This window comes from Berghia stephanieae, chromosome 7 (assembly GCF_034508935.2).
Source record: "Berghia stephanieae isolate SIO BIC M18660-M18661 chromosome 7, UCSD_Bste_1.3, whole genome shotgun sequence".
Taxonomy (NCBI): Eukaryota; Metazoa; Mollusca; class Gastropoda; order Nudibranchia; family Aeolidiidae; genus Berghia; species Berghia stephanieae.
Genome location: NC_088366.1, coordinates 3,370,507 through 3,392,205, shown reverse-complemented (window position 1 = coordinate 3,392,205; position 21,699 = coordinate 3,370,507). Strand labels below are relative to the sequence as shown.

Genomic DNA, 21,699 nt, shown 5'->3' with positions numbered 1-21,699 from the left:
ATAGATATGATCATCAAGAAGATGGCATAGTCATTTATAGATATGATCATCAAGAAGATGGCATAGTCATCTATAGATATGATCATCAAGAAGATGGCATAGTCATCTATAGATATGATCATCAAGAAGATGGCATATTCATCTATAGATATGATCATCAAGAAGATGGCATAGTCATCTATAGATATGATCATCAAGAAGATGGCATAGTCATTTATAGATATGATCATCAAGAAGATGGCATAGTCATCTATAGATATGATCATCAAGAAGATGGCATATTCATCTATAGATATGATCATCAAGAAGATGGCATAGTCATTTATAGATATGATCATCAAGAAGACGGCATAGTCATTTAAAGATATGATCATCAAGAAGATGGCATAGTCGTTTATAGATATGATCATCAAGAAGATGGCATAGTCATTTATAGATATGATCATCAAGAAGATGGCATAGTCATTTATAGATATGAACAAAAATTGATATAACAGCTTTGAAAATGAACAAAATACTAATTACGGAATGTCTCTGGCTCAAAACCACTTTTGTGGCTATGTGGTCTTGTGATATGACACTCGCTTTCAGATCGGAAGGTCCTGAGTTCGAGCATAGTTGAGTCCTTGGAAAAGACTCTTTACTCACAATCTCTCACTGCACTCAGATGTAAAATGAGGTCAATAACAGCTGTGTCTCTGTCGGAAAAAAATTGTAATATCGCCTAACAGGCATCATGTCTTGTAATATTATGTTACATGTTGCTGCTGGTCAGAGACCCCTTGTAAAGTGCTTTGAGCACGTTTAGTGGATATTGTGCTATATAGAAGTTCAATTTTAAAAATCTCAATTTCTTTTTCAGCCAATAACAAAAACAATTAAAACATTTAGACACTGCTTAAAATCCAGACAGATGGCAGGAAAGTATTTAGCAGATCTTGTCGACAAGAAGATCTCGAAATGTCAAATGACATTATAGAAGTAATAAACAACAATGAATATAACAGCTTAAAAAAAGAACATTACAGTTTATTATCAAATTCCAGATAGACGACGTCTATCTGGAATTTAGTAATGTATTTATGTCTTTATTGTTTTTTGTTGTTGGCTGAAGAAGGGTTTTGAGCCCGAAACGTTCCGTGTTTGGTATTTTGTTCTTTTTTTTAAGCTGTTATATTCATTTTTGTTTATCGCTTTATACAGTCCACGTCTTCTAGCAGCCTTGTATCACTTTGACATTATAGAAGGTTAATCAATCACGAAAAAAAGAGAAATCACCAAGATTTTGTGATTATGTATGGCATCCACAATAAATTGATATTTGAGCCAATAACATTGGGTGATGCACACAAATTACAACTAGAAAAGAAGTCTTTTCATTACAGTAAAAGCCACTGATCATTGCCAGAATTGGAGTCCATGGGTGCCAGCAGGAAGAAGTGCTGAAACCTGAAACTAAAATCTCGACACTTTGCCAAACCTGAAAATGTTCCTACTGAAAATGCGGCCTAAACTTTGCTCTTATTTAATCACTGTTTTTATACCATTATTAACTGAAAAGGTGGCTGAATCACGTTTTCAAATTTTTACCGATGTTATTAGTATATTTTACTCAAAACACTGAAACCGAGGTATTTGATTTCGAGATATCGCGAAGCCGGAATTCCGGCATGAACTGGAAAATTGGCACCCATGTTGGAGTCCCTGATCTCAAAGTAACTGGATAATAAAACGCAAGGTGACAGCATTGTCTTTCCAATTGAATAGGACGTAAGTCTCTATCACAGTAATTCCATAACGAATTAAAGTCAACCCTGTTAATCAATTCACTTCGTAGTATGGAGTTTTTTTGAGCTTTTTTAATATAGTGCAATATCCACTAAATGTGCTCAAAGCGCTTTACAAAGGGTCCTTGGCCAACAGCAACACTTTTGGGACGAGACATGATGCCTGCTAGGTGATGTTACAATTTTTTTCGGACAGAGACAACGCTGTAAATGGCCAGGTACTCATTTTACACCTGAGTACGGTGAGAGAATGTGAGTAAAGAGTCTTTTCCAAGGACTCTCAACTATGCGCCGAGCGAGGCTCGAACCCAGGATCTTCCGATCTGAAAGCGAGTGTCATACCACTAGACCACATAGCCGCACAGTAGACAGGAAAGTCTGAAAAAAAAAAAAAATTCATCACTACGTGGAGTGAACCAGGTGAGTTTTTTGGCTATTCAATCCCCAATCTTGTATGACATAAGTTTGTTTGTTTTTAAGCGTTTTACGTCACTTGCAATACATTTAGGTCATTTTAGCGCTAGTAGCAAGGAAGAAAATTCTAAAATTACAAGGAAAGGTTCCCGAGAAAAAGCAAGACAGAGAAGACTGGTTCAAATATGGGATCAGATGTAGATTCCAAGAGCACACCATCAGTGTACTTAATCTGAGATCACCTATAAGTCTCCTCCAGACACTGGCACAGGATCCTACTGAAAGGAATACAATGAAATGCTTACAGAATATATCCAAAAGCACCAAACAGAACTAACAATACATAACAGAGATAATTTACAAGGAAAAAAAAAATCTAATACTAAACATTTGACTGTTTTCCTTTCAGCTAAGGATTCCAGCAATGGACTGAACAAAACCAAGCAATGCCATTCAAAGACTAATGCAGAAAGCAACTCGAAAAACACAATGGGTTGAATTGGTAAATTGGGTCAAACATAAGAGCAATAAATTGGTGATATGGAATGTATGGCTGTAAAGAAAAATGAAAAAGTACAAATGATGAATGCTTTTGGTTGAAACCCTTTCTTGGCAAATGGATAAACAAATTTTGAATAATAATGTGAAAATTGAATGTTTTTAAACTGTTGAACTACACAGAAAACTTCTCTTCTATAATACTCACATATTCGTTATGAATTTCTGTATAGCAGAACTTATTTTCCTCTGTGTCTTCAAATTCTTTATAATATTTCTCTAAAATTCCATTCTGCAACTGTTGGAACGGTTCCTCTGGATTAAAAAAAATGGAAGAGGAAACAAAACTATTTATTTCTATGAATAAAACCAAAAGATAGGTAAACAGCATCATCCCACAGCCATCCGATAGTTTTATGTAAAGATACTGTTAAAGTCTGACTAAATGTGTCATTCCCCCCCCCCCCTCCCCCCAATCTTAATCTTCCTTTTTCTTTTAACCCCCCCCCCCCCCCCTCCCCAACCTTTTTCCCAAACCCATTTTTTATTCTACTTCATCCTTTCTCTTAATTATATTTCATTAATGTGTAATATTTTAAATATTATTTTGTAATAGTCTACCACCCGCTAAGGAGGACCAAATGTTAAAAAGACGATTGTTTAGTTCAATTTCTCGAGATGAGCCTTTTGAATTAATTTGTATGTTAAAAAGTCGATTGTTTAGTTCAATTTCCCGAGATGAGCCTTTTGAATTAATTTGTATGTTAAAAAGTCGATTGTTTAGTTCAATTTCCCGAGATGAGCCTTTTGAATTAATTTGTATGTTAAAAAGTCGATTGTTTAGTTCAATTTCCCGAGATGAGCCTTTTGAATTAATTTGTATGTTAAAAAGTCGATTGTTTAGTTCAATTTCCCGAGATGAGCCTTTTGAATTAATTTGTATGTTAAAAAGTCGATTGTTTAGTTCAATTTCCCGAGATGAGCCTTTTGAATTAATTTGTATGTTAAAAAGTCGATTGTTTAGTTCAATTTCCCGAGATGAGCCTTTTGAATTAATTTGTATGTTAAAAAGTCGATTGTTTAGTTCAATTTCCCGAGATGAGCCTTTTGAATTAATTTGTATGTTAAAAAGTCGATTGTTTAGTTCAATTTCCCGAGATGAGCCTTTTGAATTAATTTGTATGTTAAAAAGTCGATTGTTTAGTTCAATTTCTCGAGATGAGCCTTTTGAATTAATTTGTATGTTAAAAAGTCGATTGTTTAGTTCAATTTCCCGAGATGAGCCTTTTGAATTAATTTGTATGTTAAAAAGTCGATTGTTTAGTTCAATTTCCCGAGATGAGCCTTTTGAATTAATTTGTACGTTTCAGCATTATTGTCTCTGCATTCCCTTTACAAAGTCCTATGACATCTATCTTTGACGATGACGTGTAGATGGTATCAAAATCCCATGATGCACCTTGTCTACAGTATAAGATTCATACATAAAAAATGTGATGAAAATAACAAACACAAATATAAGCAATGGTCTGTGATGGTATGGAATTGCAAATCTTATTGCTGTGGAGAGTCAAAGCGCTTCATTCATTTCTATTTTGTGCTTAACATTTGTCATTTTCAAGTTCTGTCAGTGGCATCACATAGGGGGTCCGGATAGCTCAATAGGTAGAGCACGCGCTTCATAAGCAAAGGGACCGAGATCGATCCCGGGTGCAGTCGAGATTTTATCTGACCACCCCCCCCCCCCTCCCCCCTGTCCACCCAGCAGTGATTGAGTAGCTGGGCCTGATAGATCTGGTGGAAAGTCGACTAGTGTCCTATCCAAAAGGTAGCAACAATTGCTATTGTCCGTTTCACCCTATAGAAACCAGGATAAACTCCGGCTTCATGGCCGAATGGCTCTGAAGGACTACTTTTTTTACTTTAAGTGTCATCAAATATGTGTAAGGTTACTACTAAGCGTGATGGGTAATATTTTTGATGGCTAAGGGTCAGAATTATGTTTTGTCCAGAAGGCTATGTGGTCTTATGGTATGGCACACGCCTTCAGACTGTGAGGTTCTGGGTTCAAGTCCTGCTCTGAGTAGTGCATAATTGAGCCCTTTGAAAAGATTATTTACTCACATTCTCTTAATGTGCTCATGTATAAAATGAATACCTGGTCATTAACAGTGTTGTCGCTCTCAAAATAAAATAAAGAAATGCAATATCACCAAACAGGCATTATGACTTGTTCTACATGTTAAGAGTTGCTGTTGGCTTGGGACCCCTTGTAAAGCACTTTATTAGTGTATATTGTGCTATAATAATGCCCAAGTCAAAGTAGGATTTAACACACATACATATATACATTTCCATCTCTCTAATCCAGAACTTCACAATCTGGATCTTTCCATTATCCGGACAGGTTGCCTCGGGACAGATTTTTCTTCTTCTTTATTTTTACACTTAATGACCTGATTCCACTCCTCCAATGTATCTGTGGTCCCGACAAAATGATGGGAACAGAGGTGTTCGGATTGGAGAGACATGATTGTATATGTACTATATTTTAGAGCCTTATTCCACTTACCCATCACAATATCTTCAATATGGCCGATAACTCTGTCAAATGTTTCATCTTTGGTTGAACTGTAAATTACAAGGGAAAATGCTTAATAAACATCATGAATGTGATACTAGTCTGCTAGAAGCTGTGGACTGTAAAAAGTAATAAAAAAAAATGAATAGAACAGTTAAAAAAGAACAAAATATCAAACATGGAACGTTTCTGGCTCAAAACCCTTCTTCAGCCAACAACAAAAAATGATAATTGTTTGTTTTTAAGGGTTTTACGGCGCTTGCAACACATTAAGGTCATATCAGCGCATAAATACATTACTAAATTCCAGATAGACGACAGAGATATTTTGTAGGTCCTACAACCTAAAAAATATATCTGTCAGGGTCAGTGATTTTATAGTGAACAATGATATGTTCATCTATGAACCAAATTCTGATTTAGATGTTGTCTACAGCAAGACAATTTGATAACATTTATGCTGACGTGGAAACAGTTTACCACTTGATGTGAGTGATAAGTTGATAATAGATGGTATCTACTGTACTATATAAAAAAACATTTTTCTGACTGTCAATCTACTTTCAATAATTTCATTTCCAGGGCATCCAACTATAACCGTGTTAGTGAGAGAGAGAGGTGATTTTGAAAAAAATATATTTTAAAATCAGTACGGTCTCTGCCATAACACTTGTCAGATGTCTTTTGATCATATGATTATGTTCGTTAAATAACAGGATTGTGGTTAGTCTATTTTCATCACAAGGGTAAGAAGTTGGAGGTCGGGCTATAATATAAGCTAAAAAAAACAAAACAAAAGACATGGCACTTGTTTAGAGTCAGACGCCCTCACTTTATACATTTTTGTGCCTCCATGTGATGGAAACAATGACCAAATATAAATAAAATCTTCCTTGCCTTCCAGTAGCCAAGTCTTCATCATGAAAACATTCACCATTTGAAAAATCCATTTCTTCTAACTCTCCATCGCATGCAATTTCTGGGGAGAGAATGGAAAATAAAACTGATAATAACCGACGTAATGGTATGTTATTTAAAATTGTAACACTGTTCTTTGAACGGTTTACATCCAGTTTGTTGATTGCATATGATTAATGAAAATTACAAATCCACTACATGATTTACAAAATACAAAACAAACAAAAATAAAAACAACAAGAACAAAACAACAACAAAAAAATCAATTAATGAAAAATAACAATTAATAAATTAAATTAAAAAAAAAAAAGCAAACAAATTTTTTTTAGGGTACAAGGCATATAAAATACTCTTACACTTTTAGTGTTTGTGTCTGGCCAGATTACTTAATTGTTTTCATTCTTATTTTGAAATGAAAGCAGATTCTAATAGTAATAGAGAAGTGCAACTCATCTCTATATATTAATAAATGGATGGAGTGATATTGTTAGGAGAGAGAGAGAGAGAGAGAGAGAGAGAGAGAGAGAGAGAGAGAGAGAGAGAGAGAGAGAGAGAGAGAGAGAGAGAGAGAGAGAGAGAGAGAGAATGTTAAAGTGAAGTATGGTAACAGAAATATTAGGAAGGTTGTTGTGATGATGATGACGATGATGGTGACGATGACTACGATGTTACTAGTGTGCATATGTGTGAGTGTATATATATATATATATATATATATATATAATATATATAAAATATATATATATATATATATATATATATATATATATATATATATATATATATATATATTATATATATATATGCAACAATATATTGCTTTAAAAAAAAAATAGGGCTTTGTAATTATATTACCATGCCCCTCCCCCTGCCTCCAGAAGAGTAAACGAATTAATTATTGAAACCAAGAGAAAATTGAAGAACAAAGAAAATGGAAACTAGAAAAAAAAAAGAAATAAGAAAAAGAAAATTAGCTTTCTCATTCAATACATTATAATGATAATGGTATCGTATCAGTATCACACCACCAACCGAACACTCACTAACTCACTAGGATCTATCTATAGATAGACAGGATCACCAATTTTCTCTGATTCTCTGCTCATGCTCACGTCAAGCTCACAGAATGGCTGTCATTATTCCCAGACGCCTGTCTGGGGATAATAAAAATTCGCTGGGGATAACCAATTTTTGTTATCCCCAGACACCTGTCTGGGGATACTATCCCCAGACGCATGTAGCAAGTGGGCAGAAAGATTTTATGCAAAATGCCAAACTAGGCGTGAAAAATACCAAATATTCTGGAAAAAATACTAGTGGTTGTGTCCCAAAACAGTTAATATATCAAGTGATATTTAACACAAGATGAAAGTAAATAGTGATCAAATGTCAAATCCAGCTCTTTTAAAAAAACAAACATTTTAAAGCAAATGGATCAATGAAATTTCTTTTGTTACTTTGATCTGAAAACGTCAAACTGGCAATTCGACTTTTTATTTTCAACCAGGAAGAAAGTTGTTAATCATCAAATCTGTTCATAGTCCACCAACCATTTAAATTTTCATTACCTACCTACCTGTTAACTTTATTGATCATCTCTTGTTTCTATAATTTGCTCATTCTGGCCACAATTTTGGGGACGACCGGGAATAATTTTTATGTCGCGGACGAATTCCTAGGCCATGGTGTTGTTCGCCCCAAAGCCCAAAACCCACACCTGCTATTTTCCTGTCTGCTTCGCACAAGACAATACAATTTAGTATCACACGTCCACAAAACTAGATCCAACAACATATTTTTATTCGAATCTGAGATGAAAATAACTACCAAAACAAGGAAGCAAAAATGGTGGAAATATGTTTAGCTCATAATATATGAATTTAAAATATTCCGATAGCGGTGTGGATAGGCAGCTCAGTGGGTAAGGCCACCTTTCATTTTACTCCTTTTGGCTGCACAGATTCGATCCAGTCGCGACCGACCGACCCCCCCCCCCCCCCCCCCCCCCCCCCCCGTCTCATTTTTTTTTTTTTTTACTTTTCTTTCTTTCTTCCCAATTGATATTCATTGTTTTCACTTTTGTTACGAGTTCCGAGCAAGAGTTTTTTTTTTAATCAGTTGAATTTTTTATTTCTCCGATAATATTATTTCATTATTTAATTTGCTCTAGATCTATTATTGTTTTTTGTTTTTGTTTTGGTCAATGATGATGATAATAATAATAATAATAATAATAATAATAATAATAATAATAATAATAATAATCATAATAATAATAATAATAAATAATAATAATAATCAATAATATATAATAATAATAATAATAATAATAATAATAATAATAATAATAATAATAATAATAATAATAATTGTAATATTTGTTATTATTATTACTATTACCATCATAATCATTATTATATTATTATCAATAATAGTATTATTTTTATTATTAATACTCTTATTATCATACTATTATTATTATTATTATTATTATTATTATTATTATTATTATTATTATTATTATTATTATTATTATTATTATTATTATTATTGTTAACACTATTCCCTGCTCCGAGGGAAATCTCTCTTTTTCTTTTTTAAAAAATATTTTGACCTAAACCTTAGAGTTTTTTGTTTGCTAAACCTTTATGTAAATGTTCCGTTTCTGAGCATGAATTTCTTAAATTGTTTTTATTTTTAAAACAATTATTGTTTTTATTTTTGAAAACAATTATTGTTTTTTTTTTTTCTCCTCTATCTGACCATTTGGTCGCTCTCTGAATATTTCTGTTTGTTTGCTTTTTAATTATTTATTCTTTTAGACACTATTTGAGATCGGAGTGGGGACGAATATATTTGCTAGAAACTAGAAAAAAAACAAGAGAGAGAGAGAGAGAGAGAGAGAGAGAGAGAGAGAGAGAGAGAGAGAGAGAGAGAGAGAGAGAGAGAGAGTGTTTAATAATAAAAAAAAAGAGGGGGGGGAGGATGGGTGGGACATTTATCCCTTTCAACGTTCTGTAAAAAGAAGACGGAATTAAAAAAAAAAAAAAAAAAAAGTGACGTTACCAGGATTCGAACCCACAACGTCGATTATGGTCAAACTTCCAGGGCAGACGACTAAACCATTCGGCCATGACACCCACTTCGTAGTCGACGCATATTGTGTATATGTAGTATATGCGTCTGGGGATAATGAATATTCGTTATCCCCAGACAGGTGTCTGGGGATAACAAATTTTTATTATCCCCAGACAGGTGTCTGGGGATAATCACAGCGTCACAGAATCAGAAAGTTAAGTCTTTTTAAAAAATAGAATCCATTCGAAATCGGGTAAAAGCTTTCGCTTTGTCTTAAATTTAAAAATCCTACGACCATGGCCCCCGGGTTACGCTGTCTTCAAGAGGAAAGCCCCTCATTCTAGCCCATCCCGTCGGTGTGCCGTGTGACAACTTGAACTTGAACATTGATTTGAAAGCGTGCCTGGATACGAGCCTTGTCGCCACTTAAATTGAGATAGCTACCCACGAAAGAGCTTTGAATTCGGTATGAATTTGAAAAGGTATAATTGGAAATCAATTTAAGAAATAAAACTAATTCCCAAGTAATATTAATTACCGAAGAACCAACAAAAATATCTTACCCATTGAGGAATGTACGTTATTTGTGTTCGACGCCATTTTCTCACCGGAAGTATAGAGTTATTTCCCCTTTGGTAATGATACTACCATAAACAAAGATGGTTGCCTTCACCATTGAGCCGATTTAACACGAATTTCCACGTAGACTGCCTCCAACTTGTAGGTTCTATTTCATCTTGCCAAATTATGTACTGATAATCAGATTTTATTATGAAAGTTGTTAACCTCTAAATCTCATTTATGATGTAAATGGAATGAATTTGCTTTCATTTACTGACTGACTGAGCCCCTCCACTCCGAACTTCGACTTCGACTTCGTGTGAGTCCTGTGACTGTTGTGACTGTGATAAAATAATAATGTGTGTGTGATAACTCTGATGAACAATTTGATCTCGGCACTATTTTTCAAACTCAAAACCTGTAACCCCCATCCTTTAGTTATACCCCAATAAATGTCAGAACTTGAAAGTTGTGTTTGACCTCTGTTCATACTTAGCCTGACTAGAGAGCCTCGCCTTTGGCCGACCAACCTCCGCTGCACGTCCAACTCGCCTTGAGCATGCATTCGCGTAAAATATAAAGATTTTTTTTAAAAACCTACCTCTGTGTCAAAAACTAGCATCTTTCAACTTTCTAAGAAACATTTAGATTTTTCAGAACTTTAGTTCGTTAAAAAAATACCGGCCAATCTGACCCGTTGAGTCGAATGAAAACGAAATCTTGTTGTTTACACGGTTCAAAGGAAATGCCGTAAATAAGCTTTCATGGACTTCCTGTGTTGTTTTTACAGTGTCACGTGACCGTTTTGAGAAATTTGTCGTCTGCTACAAATAATTAGACCGGTAGGGGGTAGATATTTTCGTTGGAGCAGAGAAAAAGTGAGTATTATTTCTTGGACTTGTAGAGAGGCCTAGGGTCCACCAGCAGTCAAGTTGATTGAATAAAAGAAAAAAAGGCCTTTTTTATCCGCCGCCACCACCACCGTGAGAGTGGAGAAGGGGGGGGGGGTGTTGCATGAAGACGAAAGGGAGACGTGTCGCTTGGTGACCTTGTGTGACGTAGAGCATCTCAAGGATGCTGGCAGCAGTTGCAGGTGTTCTTAACCCCTTAACGGCGAAGCTAATTTTTTGCTTTTAGATAATAGTTTGCTTTTATCTTTATTATTGTTAACGGGGAATACAGCGTTTCCACCAAGAGAGCAGTCAGACTATCGCAACTCGGACTTCAATTGTCTATAATCGTTTTGCCGTTACTTGTCTTTTGATGATAGAAGATTTGGTGTTAGGTCAAAGATCGAATTTCGCCGCTAAAAGGTTGCATTGCGACTGGATTTGCTCCCCTCCCCTCCCCCCCCCCCCCCCCCCCCCCCCCCACCTTTTTTTTTCTTCTTTTTTTTTCACCTTAGTATTGTTGATTGCTATTTCCTTTTTATGATTAGCAAGTGCCGTAGGAGTCTCACTGATGCAGGAGTACTGCAATTAACCCTTTGCCAGTGACACTGATTTTTTTGTTTTTCAAATAATAGTCTTCATTTATATTATTTTTAACGCAGAAAAAACAAACGTTTCCACCATAAGAGCAGTAAGAATATTGATAAAAAGCGCTTTGAGCACGTTGGGTGGATATTGCTCTATATAAAAGCTCAAGTTTTTAAATTGTAATTTGTTTTTTGTCTTTTGATGAAAACGGTAAGATTTTATTTTTGGTCCAAGTAAGATTGATATTCGCCTTTAAAAGGTTAAGTTGTTTTGTTTTTTCAGTTTTTTTTTTTGTTTTGTTTTTCAAATGCGGATACGCTGCTTCTTCCTTTTTTTTTTTCCTCAACTGGCAAGCTATCGCCGTACTTACCCGCATGGCTTGCACACACAAAAGGATACATCTAAGTCACAAAACCTTACATCCAGGTCACAAAATCAGACAACTAGGCCACACATCAAGACATCTCTGTTTCGTTTGTTCCAAGATAGCAAAACAAACCAGACGTCTTGGAGTTCGAAAAAGCTTTCCATAAAATATTTGGTATTTGCAAGACCCCCAGAAACCAATTCCCTATACAGCTCTTGTGCACGGTTACTTATGACCTTGATCTTTCGTACCCACCCCCCAAAATCCCACTTATTGTGTGGTATAGGCAGAACATAGTAAATAGCTGGACTGCCACATGCGTGACTAAATTGGCCAAAGAGAGAATCTATACTTTGGCATTAGACACCCATTACCTGATGTCTTGGTTTTTAATCCTAGCCTAGTGAGAGAGAGAAAACAAAACAATCATACATGTATCTGCAAACAACAGAACGTTTTCATTTTACATTGAGATGGGAAGGGGAAGGGATAACATTATGACGAGAGAGAGAGAGAGAGAGAGAGAGAGAGAGAGAGAGAGAGAGAGAGAGAGAGAGAGGGGTGAGAGAGAGATGGGCGGGGGGATGGGGGGATAGTAAGGGGGAATGGGTAAAGATGAAAGAAACAATGGGTTGCCTGATGACTTAGATCAAAGGATTGTTACAGCGGTGTTCACGGAGCGTACTTCGTGAAATTTTAACCTTTTACAGTGACACGGATTTTTTTCTCCAGATTGCTTATGCAGAATAAATTGTTTCCACCAAGAGAGCAGTAGTAAGAGTATATTTCGACTCGGGCTTCAATTAAACTATAAATCGCAAAGCTTGTCTTTTAATGATAACATTAAGACTAAGATCTGGAGTTTGGGGAGTGTAAGATGGAATCTCGCCATTAATGGTTAAAATTGTTTTGATTTAAAAAAAACAACTCACACACACACACACACACACACACACACACACACACACACACGAGCGCGCGCGGTCACGACAGCGAGGACCATCACTGACAGAATGTTGCAACGGTAAACCGGTTTACGTGTACATAGATCCTGAGGCTAGATGCCCCGTTACCGTGTACGTAGGCACTCCCAAAAAAAAAGGAAGAAAGAAAGAGACACACACACACATACTCACACACACACACACACACACACACACACCACACACACACACACAGTCTCGCATCCTCTACGAACTAATTTTGCGCACCGATTTTTACTGCACTTATGCACCAAATTGCATACCTATCTAGGGACACTTTTTTCCGTATCTTTTTCTCAATAAACTTTTTAAAAAACCTTTGTTTTGCGCGGCTATTGCGCGGCAGGCGGCTGGCACTAGGGGGCACCAACCTATGGGTCAGACGAGAAAAACACACGATTTAGCGAGGAATGAAACATTAAATATTTAGGATATAATTTCAAACACAACTTTTGAAATTCATCAAGGATTGTCTAGTACCGAATGTTTTTTTATAGAAAACAAATGTATCTTCAAATCTAAACTGCTTTTGACGGTAAGCGGTAAGTTTTTATTTATTTTTCTGTCCAAACGAATTATTTGTCCTGGTTATAGAAGCTAAGTATTGGTAACACCGGCTCAGCTCTCTATTTCCTGACAGACGAGGCCTTTCGCGTCCTAATCATCTAAACGGGAGGCCTCGGATGCCTCTCTAATCGTCTGTATCAATTCCTTCCTCGTTTCATGGTCTTTTGCTGTGGACACTGATGTCAGATCTTCCAGTGATTTTCGCTCTTGGTTATTGGGAACAACTTTTTATTAATATTTAAAGATAGATTATTAATTGTAAAATGAAGTGGATGGTCTGCCATTATATTTATTTTACTTTTAACCAGTTGGGTTGAAGTTGAAAAAAGTATTCATAATGGCTTTATTATCTTGTATACTTTCATCTCTTCTGAATTTATGCCCAAAAAGCTGCCATCGGGCCTACATGATTTCAACAGATAATTGCCTTTCATTTTCATTGCACTTTACGTATTATATAATGTTTTGTTGCTTATTATTGTAGGGTAATAGTGAAGTTAGCTCTCCTAACAATCGCCCACAATGGATAAGTAGTGCGAGACTGTCTAACACTGTCTTTGCAAACTGCCAGGTCAATCCCATGGCCCTGTTTTTTGTCAGTAATGAGACTGAAACTTCTTATTTCCTCTCTTTTCCTATTTCTCGTATTATTCAGTACTGATTAACTGTCGGCTTCCAGTCTGGAGAAATTGTCACCAAGGCAAGGTCAATACGGCTGTCGTCACTTACCAGTACTCAGTCTAGATATGCCTTAATACCTTAATCTTTTGAAATGCCTCCCATTCTATGGACATTGTTAGAAAACATTAAAATCTGCCAATTATCACGAGTGCACTCTGACCTTTATAGAATATTTAATTATTGAATTAGAGGAATATTTAAAGTCAGTTTTTGAGAAGAAGTTGAAAGAGACTGTATGGTTCTGATGGGAAAACTGTAGATGTGCAGTGTAGTACGAAATGTTTCATCTGTGCGAAGGCCTTTTGCATCTAAATTAGGAATTTTAATCTCTTTTCCCAAGTTAGAATCAGAGCATTTCTCTTCAGTAAAAGGTGTTGAAATACATGACCGATGAGGATGTTTTCAATTTTCCTTTATTTCGTAATTGAATCAAATAAGCTTCATTCAGCCCCTTATTTTTAGCAATTATTTCTCACAGATTTCTCATCTCTGCCATTAAGAAAAGCTGATTGATCATCAGAATCCACCCCTGCCTTTCTCATTCCATCCTGAATTTGTCAAGACCTCATGAAGCTAAGAATTCCCTGGGTCAATATGGCTGGACAAGTATGTATTTGTTTATGTTAACAATTTGATAACATTTGTGACTCTCATATAACATAGAAAATGTGGTGTTTATCTTTGATTTTAATGTCATTCTCTAATGCTGAACACTTATTATTTATATATTTATTTTTCCTGGTGGACAATGCACGCTTTTAACAAGAATAGGATGACTCGTTTACTATTTTTAGGACCTTGTACAATGTTTCTGGCCAAAGAGATTATTTGACAAAAGAGAGGCCTTCAAATTTCTGGCTGTGTTTTCAGCTTTTCCTCTGGGTCCGTTTTTGAAAGTGGAAGTGGTCAGATGCTTGACAATTTCACCACATAATGATTTACGTACTGTTCAACACTTGTCTTGACCGTAATTGCTTAGACTTAGAGAGTTTTTGCTAAGATAAGGGGTATTTAAACCGATTGACATTTGAAAGATGAGTTTTTTGGCTATTTCTTAAATATGTGTCCTTAGAGAGTACATCAGTTAACTGGTAAAGTGGTATATATGCATTTATGTCATAATGAGAAATTGAGAGTGGGTATCCTGCCAGTTTGATATTTTTATTTTCTGTTCTCATTCAGCACTTCTCTATACCCTCTTTTTCTCATCATCATCATCTTATATATGTTTTTGGATGTTCCAAGACTCATTGATATTATTTATATTTAAATTTATATTTACTTTTATTTACATTTATAACATGCATCTTTGTTTGCAATTTCAGTTCCGTAGTTCCCAGTGGGACCCAGTGTTAATTATCTCCCAGATTATCGCCATGACCAGTTTCTGGTACTTGTCTTTTGGATTGTGGATATTCGTACTGGACGTCATTGCCAAATTTGATCTCTCCATTGAGCAGATGTTTACACAAAGTGTAAGGGCCTAAAATTGTTTATGATGTTTGGTCTGATATGGCTTTTTTCTTAGATGTCTTAATTTCAGATTTTAATCTTTTGACTATTCTAATATCCTCCTTTTCCCTAGTGCTGAATTGACCTATAAGTGTCACAGATGCTGTACACCCCCCCCCCCCCCCCCCCAAAAAAAAAAGATAGAAAAAAAAAACAAAAAACAATCAAACAAATAAACAATACTGATTTTTTTTTTACCTGCTTTGCCATTGGGTATTATTGATTTTTTTCCTTTGAGATACTTTATTTTTTTTCAAAACTTATGAGAATGTTTCCGTGTCCCGTAAAATATCCTTTTGGTGATCTTTGTCAAATTGTCACATGATCATGTTTAGATTATGCACTGTGTCTTTTCATTTCTTTAAATTTCTTGTCTGTTACATCAAAGTGAAAGGTGATCAATTGTCTTTAAAAAAAACAAACCACCATAACTGTAATATTTTATTGTTATGTTTTGTAAGTTGCATTTACTTTTAACTGCTGGAGTGCAAATGTTGTGGTTTGGTGCTCTGAAAACAACTGAAAAAATAACAATTCCAATTTAATTGAATACAAGGACAAATTAAATACTATTGCACATTTTCTCTATTTTTTCTCCATTTGTCTGTAATATAGACCATTACAATTTTTTTTGTACTCTACTTCCATGACAGGACATGGGCCTCTACGAAGACTCAGGGAGAACTAACATTATTTGCTATGCCCTCAACAGTTTGACTGTGTAAGTTTGTTTTTTTTGGGGTTTTTTTGTTGTTGAAAAAATGAAAATATACAAAAAAAAACAAACCAAAAAATTCAATTTAAAGGAAATATTAAAAATAAAAATAATCTAACTTTGGCAAGTCTTTGTGCAGCTATGTGGTCTTGGGATATGACACTCACTTTTGGATCAAAAGTTCCTGGGTTCTTGCTCTGTGCATAGTTGAGTCCTTGGAAAAGGCTCTATATTCATCTTCTCTCACCGTACTCAGGTGTAAAATGAGTATCTGGCCGTTAACAGCGTTGTCTCTGTCCAAAAAAAAAATAATTATAGTATCGCTTGACAGGCGTCATGTTAACGTGTTACTGTTGGTCAGGATCCCTTTGTAAAGCGCTTTGAGCACGTTTAGTGGATATTGTTCTATATAAAAGCTGAAGTAGGTCTTTGAGGTGGAGGTGCAAGATTATTCCTTTTTTTTTAATGGTTTAAATAATTGTTCTTCTTTCTTGCAACATGCTGACATGGCGGTTTAAAAAAAAAAATCCCAAATTTTGCTAGCTAAAAACAGCAAAATTTGCAATAAATTTTCCTAAAAAAACATAATTAGTTCATGAAAGAGAAAGGTATTTGCTTTTTTTTAAGGGTTTCACAGCGCTTGCAACAAATGTAAGGTCATATCAGCGCCAGTAAAAAGGAAGAAAATGGGATAATAAAAAAGAAACTACTCTTGATTAATTATCTTCATGTTCTACACAAGCTATCAAATTAAAAGAAAAAAAATTTGTCTTTTTTTTTTCCCGCCTTTTAAAAAATTATTGTTCTTTTAATTTTCTTTGCAAAATCTCGAAAATTTGCACCAAAAAAATTGCAGATTTTGCGGCTGCATTGCAAATCAGTGGTATTTTGTGTGGCCACAAACGATGCAAAAAAATTGCCATGCCAGAATATGATTAGCCTCTGTCTCAATATTCTAATTATTTTATTTTCTCACCAGATCATTCATCATGTGGGGAGTCGTAGGGAGGACTAAACAATGTCTTGATTTCACGGCCACTGTCCATGCCTTTCATTTGATTGGCTGCTGGATCTATTTTGGATATTTCCCTGTGACCTTTTGGTGGTGGGTCACCAACATTGGCTGTGTCATCCTGACCACGGTCCTGTCAGAGTATTTGTGCATGAGGTCGGAGATGAAGGCCATTCCTGTCGGCATGGGGCCCAAAGTAGATTTGTAGTATTGTAATTTATTTGTTGAAAAAGAAAACAAAACAATTTTTAAATTGAGTTTTTATTTAGCACATTATCCACCAAATGGTGCACGAGGTGTTTGGTAAATTCTTGACAGATGAAAGGGTTTCTTTGAGCTTTTATATAGGGCAATATCCACTAAACATGCTCAAAGCGCTTTACAAAGATCCTTGACCAACAGCAACATGTAACGAGACATGATGCTTGTTAGGCGATATTACAATAATTTTTTTTCTGACAGAGACATCACTGTTAACGGACAGGTACTCATTTTACACCTGAGTACGGTCAGAGAATGCGAGTAAAGAGCCTTTTCTAAGAACTCAACTATGCGCTGAGTGTGGCTTGGACCCAGGACCTTCCGATCTGAATGCGAGTGTCATACCACTAGACCACATAGCCACAAAGGATTTGATCTCCCACAATCAGACAGCATATCCTTCCATTTTCACTGAGACAATTGTGACAGCAATGCAGCTCCAAATGGCATCGCTGGTCCCGTTGTCTTTGTTCAAGGCCGTGTGATATTTCAACCTATCTGATGTAATATAGAGATTGACTCGATGACGAATTATATTTATTTGAATGAAAGTAAATTGAAGCTCCATTATTACTGGTCTGTTGGTGAAAAAAACTTGGGCTTGTGCTTTTATATAGCGCAATATCCACGAAACATGCTTAAAGCATTTTACAAAGAGTCTCTGCTCAATAGCAACATGTAACATGTAGAATGAGACGTAATGCCTGTACTGTTAGGCGATAATACAATTTTTGTTTCCGATTGAGACAAGGCCCGAACCCAGGACCTTCCGATTTGAAAGCGAGTGTCATACCACAAGGCCACATAGCTGCACAACAATTAGGTCTGAAGATGTAACCAAATAAATGATGTCATGTAATATCAAGTAATAATTAATTTATACGGCATGTAGAGTCCACAAAGTGCTCTAAGGCGCTTACACATACAAAGACAGTAGGCAATACAATATGTAAAATACTACTACAACTCAAAAGGCGCTTGATATGATGTTTCGAATTATAGGCGGGGGGGGGGGGGGGGGGGGGGTTGATCATTCTGTACTGTTGGGTTCTGACAGAGAAATGAAATGTTTCATTTGAGAAAGTTTACATACAAGAAGGGGAATGGTGATTTGAAATGATTCAGTCTCACTGTCACTGTTACGTTGGTTAAAGGAGATGTATTCGAGCAGAATACAGAAATGGAATGGTGGAAATATTGTAAGCTTAAACTTTTACATTATTCTATTATATTGTTTTGAAAGTGTAGTATTGAACGTAAGACATTGGATCTCAATTGAGCGTTTTAGATTTAACTCTCACCTCCTCAAGTCAGTCTTGTCTTGCGTCGTTGTCAAACAAGATGCTAAAAATCAAATTTCAAGTTAAACCAATCAGAGGTATTGAGTTTTGAAGTCTTAGTGGTTGTTTTTGTTGTTTTTATTAATTTTTTTTTTTTTTTTAAGTTTAAATCTTCTTCACTGCTTTCGTGATAATTTACACTTTTCATTCAATTTTCAGTGTCGGGTCACCTTGACATAATAGGTTGAGGTCATAGGTCACATTTTACAAACGTGATCCCTGAAAATATTTTACTGTCAGAACTGATTCTGTGTTATATTAACAAAGATCTTTCCATAGAATCAAAATAACAATGTTGTTGGGCAATAAATAATACCACATAATCACAAGTGGAAATTTCTTGTTATTAAAGTTAATTTTGTTTTTTTCTTTGTTTAAAAAATTTTTTTAAATCTTAATCTTTGATATAACCATGTTTGTTGTTTGGCTAGACGTGCCAGTATAAATGTATATCGAGAGTTGTTTAAACTGTTGTTTTTTGTTATTTTTGTTATTGGAGGGGAATTACCTGAAAATCATCTCTTTTTGTAAAAGTCTGGAAATGGTTGTGTGGATTCACATGGAATTCAAGATCATGAGAAAGAAAAAAAAAAAAAAAAGAAACCCATTGTTTTCATGTAAAGTAAAGATGAGATTTTTAAAAAACAGACATCTTGTATCATCCGTTCTACAGATTATAGAGGAAGGTGGGAATATTGTTGTGTTTTTATCGGTCATTGCTCAATTTAAAAAAAGAAGAAAAAAAACAACTAAATAAACATATAGAGTAATTTATTTTAATTGAAGAGGATACATATACTCAATCAAAATTGTGTGATGTTGTATAATGGCCACACGATATATGCAACTTGAGTTTGATGTATATATATATAAATTTTAAACTCAAGTTTCATATATCTTGCCCATAGATTCAATTTTCAGGTTCTAGTTCAACCCAACATTATACCAGTTTGACGTGATGGGTAACAAATGACAGTACCTTCCCTAGCCTACTGCACAAGATACTTTTCCCCAGATCTCAATCCAGCCCAGCTACCCAAGCATTCCTTGGGGGAACAAATTTGTCAGTCAGAAAAAAAAAATATGAATGAATGCAGAATCCAAACTAAAGTCGATTCAATCAACGCTTTTGAGCTTCTGCTCCCATAATTTTTACAAAGACTGCTCCATAGTCCAGCAGCTTAGTCTTGTAAGTTCTTGGGCATGTCACCTCACCCTAGCTCATGGCGGCTTCTTTGTACAGATATTCGGGTTAGAGTGGTGTTCATCACGTTAAGAAAAACAATCCTTTCATGTGGATAAAAAAGTTTTTCAAATGAAACAAAATATATCTTAAAACAATAATCAGCCATTTTGACATCTTGGTAGATAGTGTTCTATCTGAATTATTTAGAGGTACCGATGGCTGATTTGGGTCTGGGGCCCCTCTATCCATACAGCAGTGATTGGTTAGGTGGGTCTAAGTAAGATCTGGTGGAAATATTTTTCACTCGTTTTAAAAATTCATTTTTTTGTATAACCTATAGGATAGATGTGGTTGCAACGAGTTTGAGTCTTTTTGAATGGAGAGCATTTTGAAGTTTAATGTGTGTGTGTGTGTTTGGGGGGGGGGGGGGGGGGGGGGGGTGTTTGCCTGCAAGATTTTGTGCCAGCGTGTGAATTATTGTGTATGTGTTTGAGAATTGTATATATTTCTGTGAAGATGGAATGTTTTTGAATTGTAATTGATGACGACATCTGTGATTTGCCATAATTCCTGGCATACTAAATATATTGATGTAAGACCCGCCACCTCAATCTGGTGGGGGGGGGGGGGGGGGGGGGTGTTTGCCTGCAAGATTTTGTGCCAGCGTGTGAATTATTGTGTATGTGTTTGAGAATTGTATATATTTCTGTGAAGATGGAATGTTTTTGAATTGTAATTGATGACGACATCTGTGATTTGCCATAATTCCTGGCATACTAAATATATTGATGTAAGACCCGCCACCTCAATCTGGTAACATGATGAAGTGAACAGGGTGTTGAAAGCTAACCTTAAATTTCAAAAGTCAAAGATATGAAATTTCATATCTTCTTCCTTTGAAATTTAAGTCTTTCACTCATTAAGAATTTTTTTTTTTTGTTGTTCTCAATAAAATAATTAAACTTAGCCAAAATCTTGAAAATTTTTCGACAATGCATTCAATTTTCCAATCAAATTCCCCTAGACATAACACTGCTTTGAGATGGTGTGTCACATTTGTAAATGTCATATTTATACTTGGATTTATTATTGGATATGTGCACGTCGAATAAAAAGCTAAGAAATTTTTGTCCATGCAAAATTTATTCCTATCACAAAAGTCATACGCTGTGACTGAAGTGATTGGGAAAAGAACAACATTGAAGGAAATGGAGAGGACAGTGTAAAATTGTGTCCGATAATGGCCTATGTCCGATTTAAAGAAATTCTACTTCAGTTAGATGGTCCTTTACTGACGTGTACTTATTTGCAGGTCTGATAATCCAAAGGCTTATAACGAATCTATTGCCCATTACAACAATGATAGATCAGGCCTTTAATTGCATTGAGTTATGAATGCATACCTGTTATTTGTACACCTAGCCCTACACTTCCCATCATGAAAAAATAATTTTCGTCATTAAATTTTTAGAATCGTAGATTTATAATGGGGAAAAGATGTAATGATAAAGTATTCCAATAATTTCCTCTCCTTATTATAAATATAATGTGATTCGTGAATAAAGGCATGATAAATGTGTATGTAATTATCAATGAGTGCCATGCCATGTTTATGACAGTTGTAAGATAAGATATCACATTGTGGTTTTGGTTACAGGCTGTGTGTGTGTGTATGTGAGGGAGAGAGAGATGTTATCATATTTAATTATCATTTTCATAATCGCACATATTGTATTGTGTTTGACAAATTCATATTATAT

At 35.3% G+C, this 21,699-nt stretch overlaps 3 protein-coding genes across 6 annotated transcripts in view; 2 read left to right on the top strand and 1 right to left on the bottom strand.

Annotated features, from left to right (window-relative positions):
- LOC144976371 (sodium- and chloride-dependent betaine transporter-like) overlaps positions 1 to 21,699 on the top strand; it is a 79,485-nt gene that overhangs the window by 29,186 nt on the left and 28,600 nt on the right. The gene's annotated exons all lie outside the window — the stretch shown is intronic.
- LOC144976189 (ADP-ribosylation factor-like protein 2-binding protein) lies at positions 2,875 to 10,042 on the bottom strand. The gene is made up of 4 exons (XM_078920367.1): positions 9,840 to 10,042; positions 6,178 to 6,259; positions 5,272 to 5,330; positions 2,875 to 3,014 (listed from the first exon to the last, which is right to left on the bottom strand). Exons 1-4 carry the CDS (start codon positions 9,874 to 9,876, stop codon positions 2,875 to 2,877), a joined length of 318 nt encoding a protein of 105 aa, XP_078776493.1. The 5' UTR covers positions 9,877 to 10,042.
- LOC144976369 (protein SYS1 homolog) lies at positions 9,911 to 20,343 on the top strand. Of its 3 annotated transcripts, none has more exons than XM_078920627.1 (5): positions 9,911 to 10,156; positions 14,392 to 14,519; positions 15,239 to 15,388; positions 16,079 to 16,146; positions 17,120 to 20,343. In XM_078920627.1, the coding sequence occupies exons 2-5, from the start codon at positions 14,481 to 14,483 to the stop codon at positions 17,358 to 17,360; spliced, it is 498 nt and encodes a 165-aa protein (XP_078776753.1). In that variant the 5' UTR covers positions 9,911 to 10,156; positions 14,392 to 14,480; the 3' UTR covers positions 17,361 to 20,343. The 3 variants fall into 3 exon arrangements, with proteins under 3 accessions (XP_078776753.1, XP_078776751.1, XP_078776752.1); XM_078920625.1 differs by having other exon boundaries at positions 9,917 to 9,996; positions 17,120 to 18,383; XM_078920626.1 differs by lacking the exon at positions 9,911 to 10,156 and having other exon boundaries at positions 14,376 to 14,519; positions 17,120 to 18,383.

Bases quoted from the DNA above. Each gene is read 5' to 3' on its own strand.
- LOC144976189 (XM_078920367.1), bottom strand. From the start codon at position 9,876: ATGGCGTCGAACACAAATAACGTACATTCCTCAATGG. The intron at 6,260-9,839 runs GTAAGATATTTT...TTCTCTCCCCAG, and splicing joins TAACGTACATTCCTCAATGG to AAATTGCATGCGATGGAGAG. The intron at 5,331-6,177 runs GCAAGGAAGATT...TGTAATTTACAG, and splicing joins GAAGACTTGGCTACTGGAAG to TTCAACCAAAGATGAAACAT.
- LOC144976369 (XM_078920627.1), top strand. From the start codon at position 14,481: ATGAAGCTAAGAATTCCCTGGGTCAATATGGCTGGACAA. The intron at 15,389-16,078 runs GTAAGGGCCTAA...CTTCCATGACAG, and splicing joins AGCAGATGTTTACACAAAGT to GACATGGGCCTCTACGAAGA. The intron at 16,147-17,119 runs GTAAGTTTGTTT...TTTTCTCACCAG, and splicing joins GCCCTCAACAGTTTGACTGT to ATCATTCATCATGTGGGGAG.